The following is a 16,498-nucleotide window of genomic DNA, read 5'->3' as shown; positions in this document are numbered from 1 at the left end:
AAATATTATAAGAAGCGAAAGAAAATGAATATAAATTTTAAGATTTTAAAAGAATATAAGTTAATATTTACTTATTGACTATGTTCAATTCTGAGTGAATTGAATATTGTGAAATTTGGTGTTGTGCGCGCTAACATGTCACGGCGTCGTCGTTCCGCGCATCTCTGTAAATTAGTAGTACTCACCAGATATCTCTAGAGGTTAGATCTCATCTATCTCAAGGCATTAATCTGTTCATTTTCTAAGTTAATAATCACTTAACTTTAGTTTATTTATCAAGCTCAATTTTATAACAAGGTATTTTATCACTCGGGTTGTCTCTCACACAATTATCGGTCGCGAAATCAAAGGTTAATCTCAAGTGCGTCGAACACGTGCTCAGACCGGCATTGCCGCCAGCTGAGAAACATAAGACAATTCTAGAAACTCTAAGGAAATTCTCACCTTCTTAAGTGTAAATCTTATGTGTTCGCTGATCAGCAATAAAGTGTTATTTTTTGTGTAAACTTTCCGAGATTTTATTTCGCTGTGAATTTTTGATAACAGACCTATTTCCTCACCAGTAAGGTTTTGCTCCCTCTCAAACATTTTTTGGTCCTTCGAGCCGGATGGCCTGTGAAAAAAGTGCACAGTGAAATTTCGAAGTGTTTGCCACAACGACATTTTCAAGGAAAGTGCTCAGTGAACAATCAACGAAGGAATCATTCTCGTGGCGTCTCAGCGTTGCACGCCTCAAGGATTCTCTCAGTTAACGCCATCTTTTCTACGGTTTCTTCCCCTCGCCTCATCGCAAGTGGAAACGAGCCCTCTCCCGTGTGCGCGCTCCCACTCTCACGGTTCCCCTCCTCTCGCAACGTCACAGTGCCGCGCTACAAGGATCCGCTCACCAATCTTCAGTGAGCGCCATATTGCTTCTCTCCCCTCTGCTCGGCGGCTACAGGTGACGACCGGTGCACGTTACCGCTGTGCTCACGCATCGAGGCTTCACGCACCCTTTCTCTCTCGCTCTCGTTGCGCGTCGCAATATTGCTTACACACCACTCAACTTCATTTGGTCTCGTTTTCCCTCGTTCTTTCAAATCTCTAAATCATGTCAAATAACGGGAAAAATTCAATTGAGGAATTCTATGATGGCATGGAAAACCCCGACAAGGATAATCTCACCAAGGACGAATCAAAAAAGGAAAAGTCACCTGAATCAATCTCCAAGGTGCATCTTGAACCTAAGATCCTTCTCAAGGTCCCTTCTGATCACGCGTCACGTGTCAGCTCAAAGGTAACAGATGACGACGATCAATCAAAAATCGATTCTGCTCGCAAATCATCATCCAAGGTAGAACTCAAGGTATCAACTCAGTTCACAAGGCTCAAAATCATGGAAAATACGTTCGCAGATTTACAACGAGGACTTTTTGTGGACAATGCGGATTTTTTGGAACTAAGGGTTCAGATTCTCGAGAAGAATTATGAGGATTTCAGCGAGATTCATGATGAACTCATCACCAGTAGTTCGGCCAAATTCCTTAAACACCCTTATGTTCAGGAGGATGTTTTCGGACAATTTGTTGAAGCTTACACCAAGGCAAGGGACGCGATGCTGTACCACGTGTGCAAGCTTCGAAAATTGGAACCTCCCGCTCTCACCCACTCACCCTCATCATCGGAAGTGCGATCTTCAGGGAAGCTCCCCAAAATTCCTCTTCCAACTTTTTCGGGCGATTACTCAGCTTGGAATAGCTACAAGGATCTCTTCTCTTCTTTGGTCATAAATGACCCAAAGATATCAACTGTGGAGAAGATGCAATACCTTAAGGTTAGTCTCACTGGTGAAGCGGCCAAACTCATCTCGAATCTCTCAGTTTCCAATGACAGTTTCGAATCTGCCTGGAACATTGTCGTTTCTCGGTACGACAACAAAAGGTTACTCATCACTCGACACATGGAACAGCTCTTCTCAACCACTATCATCCCCCCAAAGTCCGCGCAAGGTTTAAACACTCTCTTGTCCTCAACCACGGAAGCGTTAAACGCCCTCTCAACTCTCGGTTTGCCAGTGGACCAATGGGACCAAGTTTTGGTGCATCACATCTCAAAACGGCTCGACACTCACACTCGAGAAGGTTGGGAGATCAAACTCGGATCAAGGCTGGATCCCCCCACCTACACTCAACTCAAGGATTTCCTCACTGGTCGAGCTCGTGCTCTTGAGAGTATCTCTAGCTATTCTCAACCAACAAGGAACCAAGCATCAACATCAGGCAAATCTCAAGGTAACTCATCATCTCAAAGGGCATTCGCTGGATCCACTCAATCCCCAAGACAACAAGGTTCATCATCATCATGCTCAATGTGCGGTAAATCTCATTTCTTGGTCAGATGTGAGAAATTCCGAGATCTGATGCCTACCGAAAGAAGGCAATTTGTCATCAAGGAACGCCTTTGTTTCAACTGCTTGGGACCCCACAGTGCTAGTGCGTGTAGAAGTGAAAAAAGGTGTCAAGAGTGTGAGGGTAAACATCACACCATGATCCATCAATCCACTGCACCCAAGATCAACAAGGATACTAATCAACCATCAAAGGACAAGGATCAAGATCAAGGAACAAGTACATCAAACAGCTCCAAGGTCAATTGACGTGGGACGCAGCTCGACGGCGAAGGATTTCACTCAAGGCCAGTGGTTCTCCTCGCCACTGCACGTGCTCTTCTCATCACTCAACAAGGTACTCCTCATCCAGTTCGTATGCTTATTGATTCCGGATCTGAACTCTCTTTCATTTCGGAATCAACGGTATCTCATCTCAATCTAACAAGGCATCACTCAAACATCTCAATCATCGGCATTGGAGCAACAAATTCAGGTAACACTCGAGGAGTTGTTTCCATCACTCTCAAATCAATCCATTCCTCAAAATCAATTTCTCTCCACGCATACGTTCTTTCAAAATTGTCGTCAACGCTTCCTACCACCACTCTTCCATCTCTCAAATGGTCTCATCTGCAAAACATCCCTCTTGCCGATCCCGATTACACCATTCCAATGAAAGTTGATCTCATCATTGGAGCGGACGTGTATGCTGAAATCATTCAACCGGACATCATCAAGGGACCTTCCTCAACACCCATGGCTCAACTTACCATCTTTGGTTGGGTAATTCTGGGACCAACCGATGGCAATTCAATCAAGGAACATTTATCTCATCATCTGATTGTGGATCAGCAACTGGATGATCTTCAAGATCTTCTCACTAAATTCTGGACTCAAGAAGAAGTACCTACCAAGGAAAAGGATCAACTCACAACTCAAGAATTGGAATGCGAGGAGCATTTCAAGGCCACTTACTCAAGGGACTCCAAGGGCAAATACATCATTCGACTTCCAATCTCATCATCACCGAGTCAACTTGGCGACTCATTCTTCGAGGCTCAACGGTGTCTTCATCGGCTCTTCAAACGATTTTCAACTCAAGGACTTCTCAAGGATCGCTTCTTCGCATTTCTTACGGAATATGAAGCTGATGGACACATGGTCAAGGCTCCTCCAAGGGATAGTAGCCTTACAACCTATTATCTACCTCATCATGGAATCATCAGGGAGCAAAGTACCACAACAAAATTAAGGGTTGTTTTCAATGGATCAAGCCCTTCCACATCCGGTGCCTCTCTCAACTCAATACTTCACACTGGTGCAAAACTTCAAAAGGACATCTCCGACATTTTACTCTGGGTAAGAAGATTTCGATACATCTTTTCTACGGACATCACCAAAATGTTCAGACAAATCAAGGTACATCCGGACGATTGGGATCTACAACGAATCATCTGGGTGGATTCAAACAACAAGGAAATCTCTTACCAACTCACCACGGTCACCTACGGAACAAAATCTGCACCATTCTTGGCGGTAAGGGTACTTTTACAACTCATTCAAGACGAAGGTTACAGGTTTCCTCTGGCTGTGCCCGTACTTCTCAATGGTCGATACATGGACGACATCTACGGTGGTTCTGATGAGGTGTCAGAACTCAAGGACATAGCCAAGGATCTCATCGATCTTCTCAACTCTGGCGGATTTCCTCTAGCTAAATGGCAAAGCAATCACCCCGATTTCTTCGACGCTGTAACAAGGAAAGGCGACTTGAATTCCCACTTAATCGATCACACTCAAACCAAGGTTCTCGGTCTCTCATGGTTTCCAAGGTCAGATGAATTCAAGTTCTCATTTGAGCCAACATCTCTCCCAGGTCAAGGAATATCCAAAAGGTCTATCTTATCCGAGGTATCTCAATTGTTTGATCCCCTAGGATTTCTTTCTCCCGTCATCATCCGAGCCAAAATGTTGCTGCAGGAACTGTGGCTTGAGAAATTGGGTTGGGACGACCCTTTATCTGAGAAACTATCTTCAAGGTGGATCAAATTCAAGGAAGAGCTAGCTCAACTCCCCGAGATCTCAATCCCTCGATGGCTCAATCTCACATCAACCTCAACAACGGAAATTCATGGATTCTCGGACGCATCACAACTCGCAATGGCAGCTGTTGTTTTTCTCAAAACCTCGGAACCAAACCAAGAATCAAAAGTTACATTTGTTTGTGCCAAAACCAAGGTTGCTCCCCTCAAACGTCTAACCATTCCAAGGTTGGAACTCTCGGCTGCTCAACTCTTGGCACGACTTGTGAACTACGTTCAACGGACCCTGGAATTATGTCAAGTTCCAGTATTCCTGTGGACAGACTCATCGGTAGCCCTCACTTGGATCAACAGCCACCCCTCTCGTTGGAAGGAATTTGTACACAACAGGGTATCTTCGATCCTTGACCTCGTCCCTCAAGGTCAATGGAGATTCATCAAAGGAAAAGAAAATCCTGCTGACTGTGCATCAAGGGGCCTATCAATTCAACAACTCTCTCAACATCACCTCTGGTGGAATGGTCCACCATGGCTCAAGGACATCAAGGAAACCTGGCCCTCATCAACCTCAAGGTCGGATTCATCAGCTCAAGTCGAAGAAAGACCAGGATTAACATTTACTGTTACCACCTCTCACCCCCAATTGTGGGATCTGATTCATCAATACTCAGATCTGCACTCATTGTTAAAAATCACCTCAATTTGCCTCAGATTTCTCGCTATTCTCAAAAGGATTCCCAACTCTTCTCTGGCCAACCCAATCGGACTCAAGGATCTCGATCTTGCAAGGACATTCTGGATCAAGAATATTCAAGTGGCCTACTTCTCAGCAGACATCAAGGATCTCAATCGAGGCACAAAATTCTCAAGGTCTCATCCGCTTTCCAAACTCAATCCATTCATCGATCATCAAGGTATTCTCAGAGTCGGAGGTCGACTCAAACACTCAAGTTTGGATTACGAAAGCAAACATCCTGCTATTCTTCCCAAGGATTCTCCCCTCACTCGACTTCTGATAGCGGATGCTCATTCAAGGACTCTTCACGGAGGAACTCAACTCACCTTGGCTCATCTAAGGAATTCCTACTGGATCATCGGAGGAAGACAACCAGTAAGGTCATTCATTCTCAAGTGCATTCCTTGTGCTCGACAAAGAGGAATTCGGGCTCAACAACTTATGGGTCAACTACCTTTGGAAAGAATCACCCCTTCAAGGCCATTTCTCACTTCTGGGGTTGACTACGCCGGTCCAATCACCCTCAAATCCTGGACAGGTCGTGGAGCTAAAACGAAAAAGGGATGGATTTGTCTCTTTGTGTGCTTCTCATCATCGGCTCTGCATCTCGAGGTAGTGACGGATTATTCCACCAACGGATTTCTCGCAGCCTACCGCCGATTTGTCTCAAGGAGAGGTATTTGTCAAACACTCTACAGTGATTGTGGTACCAACTTCATCGGCGCGGACACTACTCTCAAGCAACTCTTCAAGGACGGATCTCAAGAAGCCAAGGAACTCTCTCAACTACTGATCAAGGACGGCACCTCCTGGAAATTCAACCCTCCAGCAGCTCCACACATGGGTGGAAAATGGGAAGCTGCCGTGAAATCAATCAAGTATCATCTCAGAAGGACGATCGGCGAGACGATTTTGACGTACGAGGAATTTACGACTCTTCTTACGCAAATCGAAGCGGTTCTCAACTCCCGACCATTGGAACCTCTTACAGAGGACCCTGACGACTTGTCAGTTCTCACACCAGGACATTTTCTCATCGGGGAACCACTCACATCAATACCGGAACCATCCCTCTTGGACCTGAAAACTTCAAGGTTAACAAGGTGGAAATTGATTCAACAACAAGCTCAATTTTTCTGGGCGAAGTGGTCCACCTGTTATCTTCAACAACAACTCGCTATCTCCAAGTGGCATCATCCAACACATCAAATCAAGGTTGGTTCTCTAGTTCTCCTCACTGACGAAAGGTTCCCTCCCTCAAAATGGCCTTTAGCTAGGGTCACTGCATTACACCCTGGCAAGGACGGTCTCACCAGAGTCGTTTCAATTAAAACTGCAACGACACATCTCAAACGACCAATCACCAAGTTGGCTGTGCTCCCCATCTCGACGGAAGAAGCTCTCAAGGACAACAACTCAACCTAAATGAATCGTCAACTCCGTTGCCGATGGGGGGGAGTATGTTCAATTCTGAGTGAATTGAATATTGTGAAATTTGGTGTTGTGCGCGATAATTTGAATTTACGCATCAAGTTAACACGTGAGGGCGCTAACATGTCACGGCGTCGTCGTTCCGCGCATCTCTGTAAATTAGTAGTACTCACCAGATATCTCTAGAGGTTAGATCTCATCTATCTCAAGGCATTAATCTGTTCATTTTCTAAGTTAATAATCACTTAACTTTAGTTTATTTATCAAGCTCAATTTTATAACAAGGTATTTTATCACTCGGGTTGTCTCTCACACAATTATCGGTCGCGAAATCAAAGGTTAATCTCAAGTGCGTCGAACACGTGCTCAGACCGGCATTGCCGCCAGCTGAGAAACATAAGACAATTCTAGAAACTCTAAGGAAATTCTCACCTTCTTAAGTGTAAATCTTATGTGTTCGCTGATCAGCAATAAAGTGTTATTTTTTGTGTAAACTTTCCGAGATTTTATTTCGCTGTGAATTTTTGATAACAGACCTATTTCCTCACCAGTAAGGTTTTGCTCCCTCTCAAACAGACTAATTAAAGACATTTTTAAAAAAGTTGAATAAACAAATATTTTTACTGTAAATCTGAACTTTTTCAGTGTGTGTAAAAATGGAAGTGAAACAATAGTGTACTGAATTAAATTATTTAACCAATTTTTAAACCTGCCCAGTAAGAAGGGAGGAATAGAGAAAGATTGAAATTTTGCATAAATATTAAGCATAAGTTGATCATTTTCAATTCTTCTGAATGGGTGAATTTACGTTTTTACCCAATTCCTCATTGAACATCAAAATATATAAAACAAGATGGGGGTCCCTTTTTATAAAAGAAGTTTATGTTCATTTCATGAACATTTTGCTTCCTCATTGCGCAAAGCAAAAGATTTGCTTCCTCTTGGAGGAAGCAATAAATTAATAATTTATATACATATTATTTTTAAAATATGATAAATGATTTCAAAAAATATATCTTTTTCCACCTTTTCCACTCTTTCAACCGTTTTATTTTAGCTTTGAAACAATTTTTTTATTAAAATCGATTTTTTGAAAAAAAGTAAAAAAAAATTTTTTTTTAGGGGGTACTTTCTAAAATTGTTGTGTTCATTTTGAGATATTAATGTGACAAATGTACATACCGAATTTTAGCCAAATCCGTTAAAACGTATTAACGATATCGTGTTCACAAAAACTTTTTTAACTAAAATATGAATTTTTGAATTTTGAATTTTTTAATTTATTCTTTAAATTTTAATGAAATATAAACTTTATATATACCAATTGATTCGTCTTGATATGAGGAATACGATTTTACTATGTATTGCCTTTAATTTTGCTTTCAATAAATTTTTTCGATTAAAATCGATTTTTTTGAAAAAATGCCAAAAAAATTTTTTTTGTGGGTATTTTCTAAAATCATTGTGTCCATTTTGAGATATTGATGTGACAAATATACGTACCAAATTTTAGCCAAATCCGTTAAAACACACACACACACACACATACACACACACACATACATACATCCGGACAATTGATCAGGGACTTATATATGACATTTATAAATAGAAAAAAATTTGTTTGGTGCATTTCTAATAATTTCATAATTTGAAGGACTACATAGCTTCCTCCAGAGGAAGCAAAATAAATTCTTTTCTATTCACAGTAGAGATAACTCAATAGAAAAGAATTCAGGCTTCTTATTTTTCTTAATGCGCGAAGTTTCTTATTTTCAAACTTTTGGAAGCGCATAGAGAAAAATTAAATGTTTGGAGAGTAAATTTTAAATATCTATTCCTTTCAATCGACAGTATCAAAATTTCTGAAACACATTGAAAGGAATAAGAAATTGGGAGAGTGAAGTGGATATGTCTATTCCTTTTAATTGACTGTGTCATTTTGGTAAAGTCAATTAAGAAGAATAGATTTTTCTACTTTTTTTTGCTTCATCGAGGAATTGAATAAATCGTAAAATCACCCATTCAAAGGAATTCAGATTCTGAATTCTTTTCAATTCTACGCTTCTTACCGGGATCTGTCTCAGCTAGTGAGAACACGCATGGGGATTACATTTGAGATCCTAAAGAGAGAGTTGAGACACAGTTGTTTTCTGCATATAGATATAAGAATAGAGTGCGCAAGAAGTTCGAAAAAATGACAGATTATATGCGTTGGACAGAAAGAGACAGATATGGTTTTCTGCGCATCGTGATTAGTCCGGAATCAGAAGTCGTATAGAATCTCGCGAAAAATTCAAATTTTATTAATTAATAATTACAAAAAATAATTTGCTTATAATTCAATCAATTAAATTACATTATTTATTAATTTAAAATAATAAATCCCAGAAATTAATGTTTTCATAAAATTTTTTTGAAACATTTTTAAGCCTTGGTTATGTTCTTTTGATTGTACTTTAATTTTTTTTAACATTTGACAATTTTGTTTAATTTGAAATTCAAATTGAATTCAAATTCACGTGCTTTATTCGACTTCTGGTTCCGGTTTAATCAAACCAATCAACTTCGAATAATCTGTGTCTCTACTGTGTCTCTAGATTACATCAGCACGTTGCGAGGTGTATGCCTGGTATATTGCTGGCATTTTGCTATCTGGGCGCTGGCCGGATTATTATTAACCAGGTTTTTATTATGTGATGATTTTATGATTCCCTATGTAAAATTGGCACAATATATTATTAATTCTGATAATTCAGACAATAAGAAAATGACAATAGTAAATAAATGTATTACTGAATTTTACTATATACATCAAATTTAATTTTACAAGTAGTACGAGGTCAGGTTTTTGTTTAACGATTTTCCTCTCTAATGTCCATCTGAAGTAGAAATTATTATGCCATTAACATTTGACTTATTGAGATACTTATTGAAGTATCTCATAATAAGATAGGTAGTGAATTAAATGTGCCAATTTAACACAAATTTAATCAAATGTCTTATTGATTTGAAACTTAAGGTACTTAAGTACCTCATTTTAGGATAGTTATTGTCAGATTTTGTGGTGTATATATACAGTTTTAAGGAATAACTACCGAAAGAGAAATGCATGGTTTCTGAATTGAGTGGCTTAATTACCTCGGCAGCGAAATACGACCCACTCTCTTCAGAAACTATGTACGAAAATAATCGTACGAGTTTCGCACATAAAAAGTTTATCTTTGGTCAATAAAATTTCTACCTTCTAAGATATGATTAGGTTAATGATATATTTAATAGGAGATACCTATTTACCATCCTAACTACTATATATATATATATATAAATATTATTGATATTTACCTATACTCTTACGCAATATTTGAATAAGCTGTAAACATTTTTAGGTGTTCCTGCAAATTGCCAAACTCCACTGTCAATTTATTTTGCATCAAGTCCTTGGAGTTAAATTTTTACAATAGTTGCGACAAGTCTTCCTGTGGATAAATATGCCTTTCTGCTACTGTTCTAATAAGTACTTATTTTTTATTAAACGTTTTGTCTTACTGCAATTAAAAAGGTAATTTTAATTCAATTACATAATAATTTTCAACAATTATATACTTTTTAATGAATGATACTTATCTTTTGCGTAGTCTGACATAATTTAGCCGCTAAAATAAATAGTAATAAAAAAACGATTTAAAATCCAGGGGAATAAATATTTTAAGGTGTTGACTCTCCTTTTGCCAAAGTTTTCTAGCCTAAAACATTCTCAAAAACCTTCCCCGTGCAGGGTTGCCAGATCGTGCGATCTGGCAAACCTGCATGAGGGTATAGTACATACTGGTAATCGTGATTCACTGCCCTGAGTTTTGAGCGTACTGATTGAAGAAATCAGACTTCGCACTTCTATATAAGATTTTACGTCTATTATATGCACATGAATATCATTTTGATTATAACAATGGGGCTGTATTAGTGCAGATACTGAGGTCAGCTTCAGAAAAATAAGGAATAATTCATCTTATAATTAATTTAAAACCCAGTCAACACAAGAAAATATTAAATAGGAACAATAAGAGTAACATTATGTAATAGTTGAAAATGACACTTGATGAAAACAATATAAGATGCAAGATGAAAAAATAATGAAAAATAATATTATACTCAAATCTCTACTAATAAGTATATTTTACATTGATTCTACAGTATTCTAGTCTCGTTTCAGCACGGCATCATTCGTCTTCTGCACTAATTCGGTCCCTAATTTTTAATTTTTCATGCGATTTATAATACATTCATACAAACGAAATTCATCAAATTAACATTGACAGAAATATTTTATAAGTATGGCGGATATTCACTACTTTACCCAGACAGCACAGTAACTTGCAACAGTCAACCGAAACGGAACCCTTATGGTTTTACTCATGTCCGTCCACAAAATCCTGTCACCCCTTCTAAAATCTAGCCATTTTAACCGATTGGGCTCAAATTTGGTATACATACGTATTTTCGCGAGTAGATTAAAGGAAAGTTATAGCGAACCCGATTGGCATTGAATATAATATAGTTATAGTACAAAAACTCGAAACTTCGGAAAAAAGTGTGTCCTCCCCTTTACTTTCAGAGTTTTGGAGCTACGATGCTCACATTTGGTATACATACGTATTTTCGCAAGTAGATTGAAGGAAAATTATAGAAAATCCGATTGGCATATGTGAATATTAATGTACAAGTAGAACCGTATTGTACTAAAAACAAAGTTTTATATTTGAAACTATGAAATTACAGTTTAAGTGATAAATGATAAAAAGCTTTTTAGCTTAAAATAAAAACTAGTTATAATACAAATAAAAGGAACTTAATACTTTGTTTTCATTGTACACTTCAACCATCAAGTTAAGTTTTTTTTATTTTGCTTCCTCGTGGCGGAAACTTTGTAGTCCTTTCGTTTATAAAAATTTTCAAATTGGCGGAAACAAATTTTTCTCTATATAGAAACGTGTTTTATGAGATGCTGCTCAATTGTCCGGATGTATGTATTTGTGTGTGTATGTGTGTGTGTATCCCGTTTTTGTTTAGACGATAACTTCAACAGGTTTTAATGGATTTAGATAAAATTTGGTAGACTTATTTATATTAATATTTCAAAACTGACCAAAGGATTTTAAAGAATACCCAAAGAAAAAAATTTTATCGTCTTTTTTCCAAAAAATTTTTTTTAATCGAAAAAATTTTTAAAAAGAAAAATTTAAAGTTATATATAATAAAATCGTATTCCTTACGTCAAGACAAATCGATCCGTATATATAAAGTATAGTTTTAATTTAAATTTAAAGAATTAATGAAAGTTAAAAAATCAAAAATCCACATTTTAACCATAAAATTTTGTGATTATTTAAATTTAAGTTTATATATGAAATAGTTGTATCCCTTACCACTAGTTTATCCACAATTTTTTATAACATGGCTAAAACTAAAAAATGTGTTAACTACGAAGTTATTATTGGGCACGCAAAAATTCCCTGATAATTAAAATTCCTTGTTTATTCCCTGTTTTCACGGTCGCTCGCCACTCTGTGCTAAGAAATATACATAATCGAAGTATACTCATGGGACGTTCCATTAAAAAAGTTTTCGTGCACTTTTTAAATTCTTAAACCGATATTAGATTTATTATGAACCAAAATATATGCAAGAATTTTCATACGTTATTAAAAGGTCACTATTTTACTTATTTGACACAATTAGTGCTTCTTAGATAAAAAAATTTTTTTTTTATTATTCTTCTGAAAAATAGGTTTTTTACTAGACTGTAATGATATTTTATTTATACATATTCGTATTTTATTTAAAAAAATATTACAATTATAAATTATAAAAAACATTAAATTTAAAAAAATTCAAACCTGTAGGATAATGGATTTTTCACTTCAGGTTATAAAAATTACCTTGAAACTAATTTTCTTTATTTACAACAATTTTGTTGTTGATTTGGAATTTATGAAGCAGTGGTTTTCCGAAAAAATCTAAATACATAGCGGTCTTTCAATGACATACAAAAATTCTGCCAAAACTTTTAATATACTTATATGAAAAAGGAAGTTAAATTATAACTCAAAACAGAATTATATACAAGTTCTACCCTTCTGGATTTGAAACGAACAAAGTTAATGTTAACTTTCTTTGCAAGACTGACTCGCATTACGCTTAATAAATAAAATGCCAATTCGCAATAACCGTTTTGTTTTCGCATTAAAATATTCTCTCGCTTATAGCTACTGCAAAGTATTTTCCCATTAAAACAACGCACATCGACTGACTTATATTATGTTTTATGATCAAGACTTGTATATACACTCCGAAAGATTTACTTTCGCATCTACGCATTATATATTATTCATAAAATAAAAGGAGAATTTTAGAAAAAATCTAAAGATGAGCAGTTTGACGATAACATTAAAAAGAAACACGACAGTTTGATAAAAGAAAATAAATATGAGAATTTTATAAAAACGAAGGGAAATTAAATTTAGAGAAATATGTATAGTGTGGAAATAAGGAAAACCGAGAATTTTATAAATTTTTATAATATATAACTTTATAAAAAGAAATAAATGCCTCCATTAATTTTATGAATTGCAAAAAAATTTGTGATGGAAAAGTCGCATTAAAAATAAAAAGTTTTAATAATAGAAAATTTAAGAAGGTAAACATAAGAAAAAAATTATTTAAAAAAATCGAAAAAATCTTCCAGTATTTTTTAAAAATAGAATTTATAATAAAAAATTGAGAACTTTGTTTGGTTTGTAAAAGTAAATAAATGTTAAGAATTTAAAAGAAATTTAATGAATGATATTTTTTTGCAATGAAAAACACGATTTGTTAAATTTTATTAAAACAGTACATTTGACAGTGTACTAAATTATTTTTTAAAAAAATATTCTGTTAGGAAATTTTAATAATTCAAGGTTTTGTTATAAAATTCAAGGTTGAAAACAAAATTAAAGGGCTTTTGAAGGATTTCAAGGTATGCTGGACACCCTGGATCTGCTAGTTCAAAATTTTTTTTACTCAAATAGTAACCGCATTATGTTTCATTTCAATCGGTTTCCCAGCAATTGCATAGGTGAACAGCTACAGTCCCCTTTGTCGCTTCTATTATTATTCCCGGCGCTAAAACATCGCAGTATGACACAAAACGTTTAATTCTTGTTTGACGGACAAATCGCATATACTCTGTATTGTATGCTCCCCCAAGATCTTCGAATTCTTCCCCTATAAAACCGGATATTTTTTCTTCTTGATTCTGATAGGATATTATGTTCTTTATTAGTATAAATTTTTTGTCACGACAATACGCAATGTGATCACAATATTTATGCGGTACATCGGTTTTTTTTGCGTATTTGACACCATGTATGTATGCTTTCTGAAAGTAACTGATCAAAGTATTTTCCTCTATTTCTTTTCCGACGTCTACTAAAAGTCCAATTACTTCCGGGCTTGCACGGCGCAATTCTGGCCTACCTGTTCCTACAAAATAGTGACATTCTGGCATATCCACAGGTACCTGTACAGTTTTCTTATCTAAAAGATCATCTACTATTTTCCGCGTAGTACGACTAATTTCTTCTTCTTCTGCGGTGCGTAAGATAAATTTCTTCATAAAAAAGTGAGTAACAATTTGTTCGGCGCGATGATTTGGGCTCTTAACTGACTCTGCAATGGGTCTATTCATTGATTCGAAAGGTAAAGTTGAATACACCCATGCAGGTCCCCAGTCTTCCGCATCAGAATGATAATTAAGGTGAATATTGAACCGCATGTTCACCTCGCCATAGAGATTTTCAGTTTCATTAGTTACATCGACCATAAAAGTTTTCGCTTTATTCAAGTCCGCATTCGTAATTGATTGATTATTTAGAATGAATAATGCTTCGCAGTACTTAACTTGATGGCTGAAATACGGTTCTGGCAAGACACCATCAAGACAAGGAAGCAAATAATATAACTGATAATTACGCCACTCTGAAGCTTTCCATGTATTGGATGTTTCTATTCTACGCGGTTTCCTTGAGATTCTTGATGGTGTCTTGATTGCCGTCAAAATGTCATTAATTTTTTTTTTATTCTCTCTTTGGCCAATGTACCAACCTCTTCCGACATCGGTCATATGTCTTTCATTGAATGTCTTAACGTTTCCTAAGTAATCTTTATGTGCTATGTCTACGACTTGCCCCTTTATAAATTCAAACCTTCTAAGACTCAACAATCGCGAACACCCCAGGACACCCCTAGATTCTATGCCAGTTGCCATTAACGCTCTTACATCCGCATTCATTGTTTCGCTTGTACGTGGAACTATTGGCTCGGAATTAAAGATCCATCGACGCTCGACGCTTTTTCCTTGCGCTAAACAGAATGTGCAGCCGTATTCCCCGTTGTACTGCTTCATCCTTAAAACGACTGGCTTTGCAACTGAGTCGGCAGTCAAAATAACAACAGCAAATTTGCTGATTACCTCTCGTTCTGGTGTTGGTCGCCAAGTAATGCCAGTGTCGTGCAATTCGTTTAAATCATCAACCATTGACTCCATTATTTTTCCCATATTAGGGGTTTTTTCCCTACCCATATACCTGCCATAAACATATATCTTTTTCTCGCGTGTGGTGACAATTCATTAAGTTGTAAGAGGAATGGGTAGCAAGAAGCTTTTGACGACTTTGCAAGTTTTAAGCCATCAGTCCATAATGTAAGTGTATAATTGTTCCGGTTGTTTAAAAAATCTTGAGATACGCATAAATATTCCCTACCATCATATATATCTTCTATTGCATCGGGGTCTATCTTAACTCTCGTCTCCTTGTATTGTAACGCAGTGGCTGCTTTTGGGGAATCTAAAAATTCTTTTATTTGCGGTGCTAAGCGAATTTGAATAAATGTCCCAACAAACGATTCATCCTTTTCTGGACCACAAGCTCCACAATCGCAATCTCTTTCTACCTTCTCTCCGTTGCCAATAAGTTGACTACACATTTCACAATATAACCGATAAACTAAGTTAGAGTCGTCTCTTCCAAGTGTCTTCCATAAGGCTTTCTTCGTTGTGGGGACATTTATTCTAACGTACGTTTTTTTTAATAACTGCAATCTCTGTAAAAGTTGTTCGTAGGTATTATTATATTTGACAGCGAATGTCAATTCGATTAAAAGGTGATCTATCGCTTTTAATTCCCCATTATCTGTTAATTCTCTACGCATTTCATTTCTTCTTGCTAAACCTTGAAACATTGGACGTGGTGGTTGTTCATTTGCATAATCGTCATCTTCTGGTTGACTATCAGAATCACTTTCTTCCGTAGTTTCTTCTCTATCGCTTTCTTCATCGTCGTCGCTATTACTCAAAAGTAGATCTTCTAGTTCTTCTGCTTCTATATTATCAGATATATCTACGCTTTCAGATCTACCTTCGCTAGCAGATCCATCTACGCTATCTACTCTGTCTACGCTATCAGATCTACCACCGCTAGCAGATCTATCTATGCTATCTAATCTGTCTACACTCTCCAAATCACCCATGCTGTCTGACCTATTTTCGCTAGCAGATCTATCTACACCGTCAGATCTTCTTACATTATCAGAATCATCCACGTCCATCTGCTCATTTTCTCTTTCTCTCTCATTTAAATTAAGGGCTTGTGATACCCTAGACCTCTTAGCATTACTTAAACACATATTTTCTTCTGCTGACATACTTTCAATCTCTCTCTCATTCTCATCATTCATACCTAAAGCTCTACGATTGTTGGAACAACCTGCGTGCGAAGTCTCATCATCTACTCTTCGCTCCATTTTGATTGTATTGTTGAATCTGAAAAAAAATTATTTAAACATGTAGATAATACATATAAAGTTAGATTAGTAAGAGCT

The 16,498-nt window shown here is 36.8% G+C and overlaps 1 protein-coding gene across 1 annotated transcript; it reads left to right on the top strand.

Moving 5' to 3' along the window:
- Window positions 1-2,743: 2,743 nt before the first annotated feature.
- Window positions 2,744-6,571, top strand: LOC127276964 (uncharacterized). The gene has a single exon (XM_051297723.1). It carries the CDS (start codon window positions 2,744-2,746, stop codon window positions 6,569-6,571), a length of 3,828 nt encoding a protein of 1,275 aa, XP_051153680.1.
- The last annotated feature ends 9,927 nt before the right edge of the window (window positions 6,572-16,498 follow it).

The sequence above is a fragment of the Leptopilina boulardi genome, unplaced genomic scaffold (genome assembly GCF_019393585.1).
Source record: "Leptopilina boulardi isolate dan_hultmark-lab unplaced genomic scaffold, ZJU_Lbou_2.1 LbouV2_162, whole genome shotgun sequence".
Taxonomy (NCBI): Eukaryota; Metazoa; Arthropoda; class Insecta; order Hymenoptera; family Figitidae; genus Leptopilina; species Leptopilina boulardi.
Note: the sequence above shows the minus strand (reverse complement) of the source record. Positions and strands in the feature narration are given on the sequence as shown.

Excerpts from the sequence above, each read along its gene's own strand:
- LOC127276964 (XM_051297723.1), top strand. The coding sequence starts at position 2,744 with ATGCTTATTGATTCCGGATCTGAACTCTCTTTCATTTCGGAATCAACG.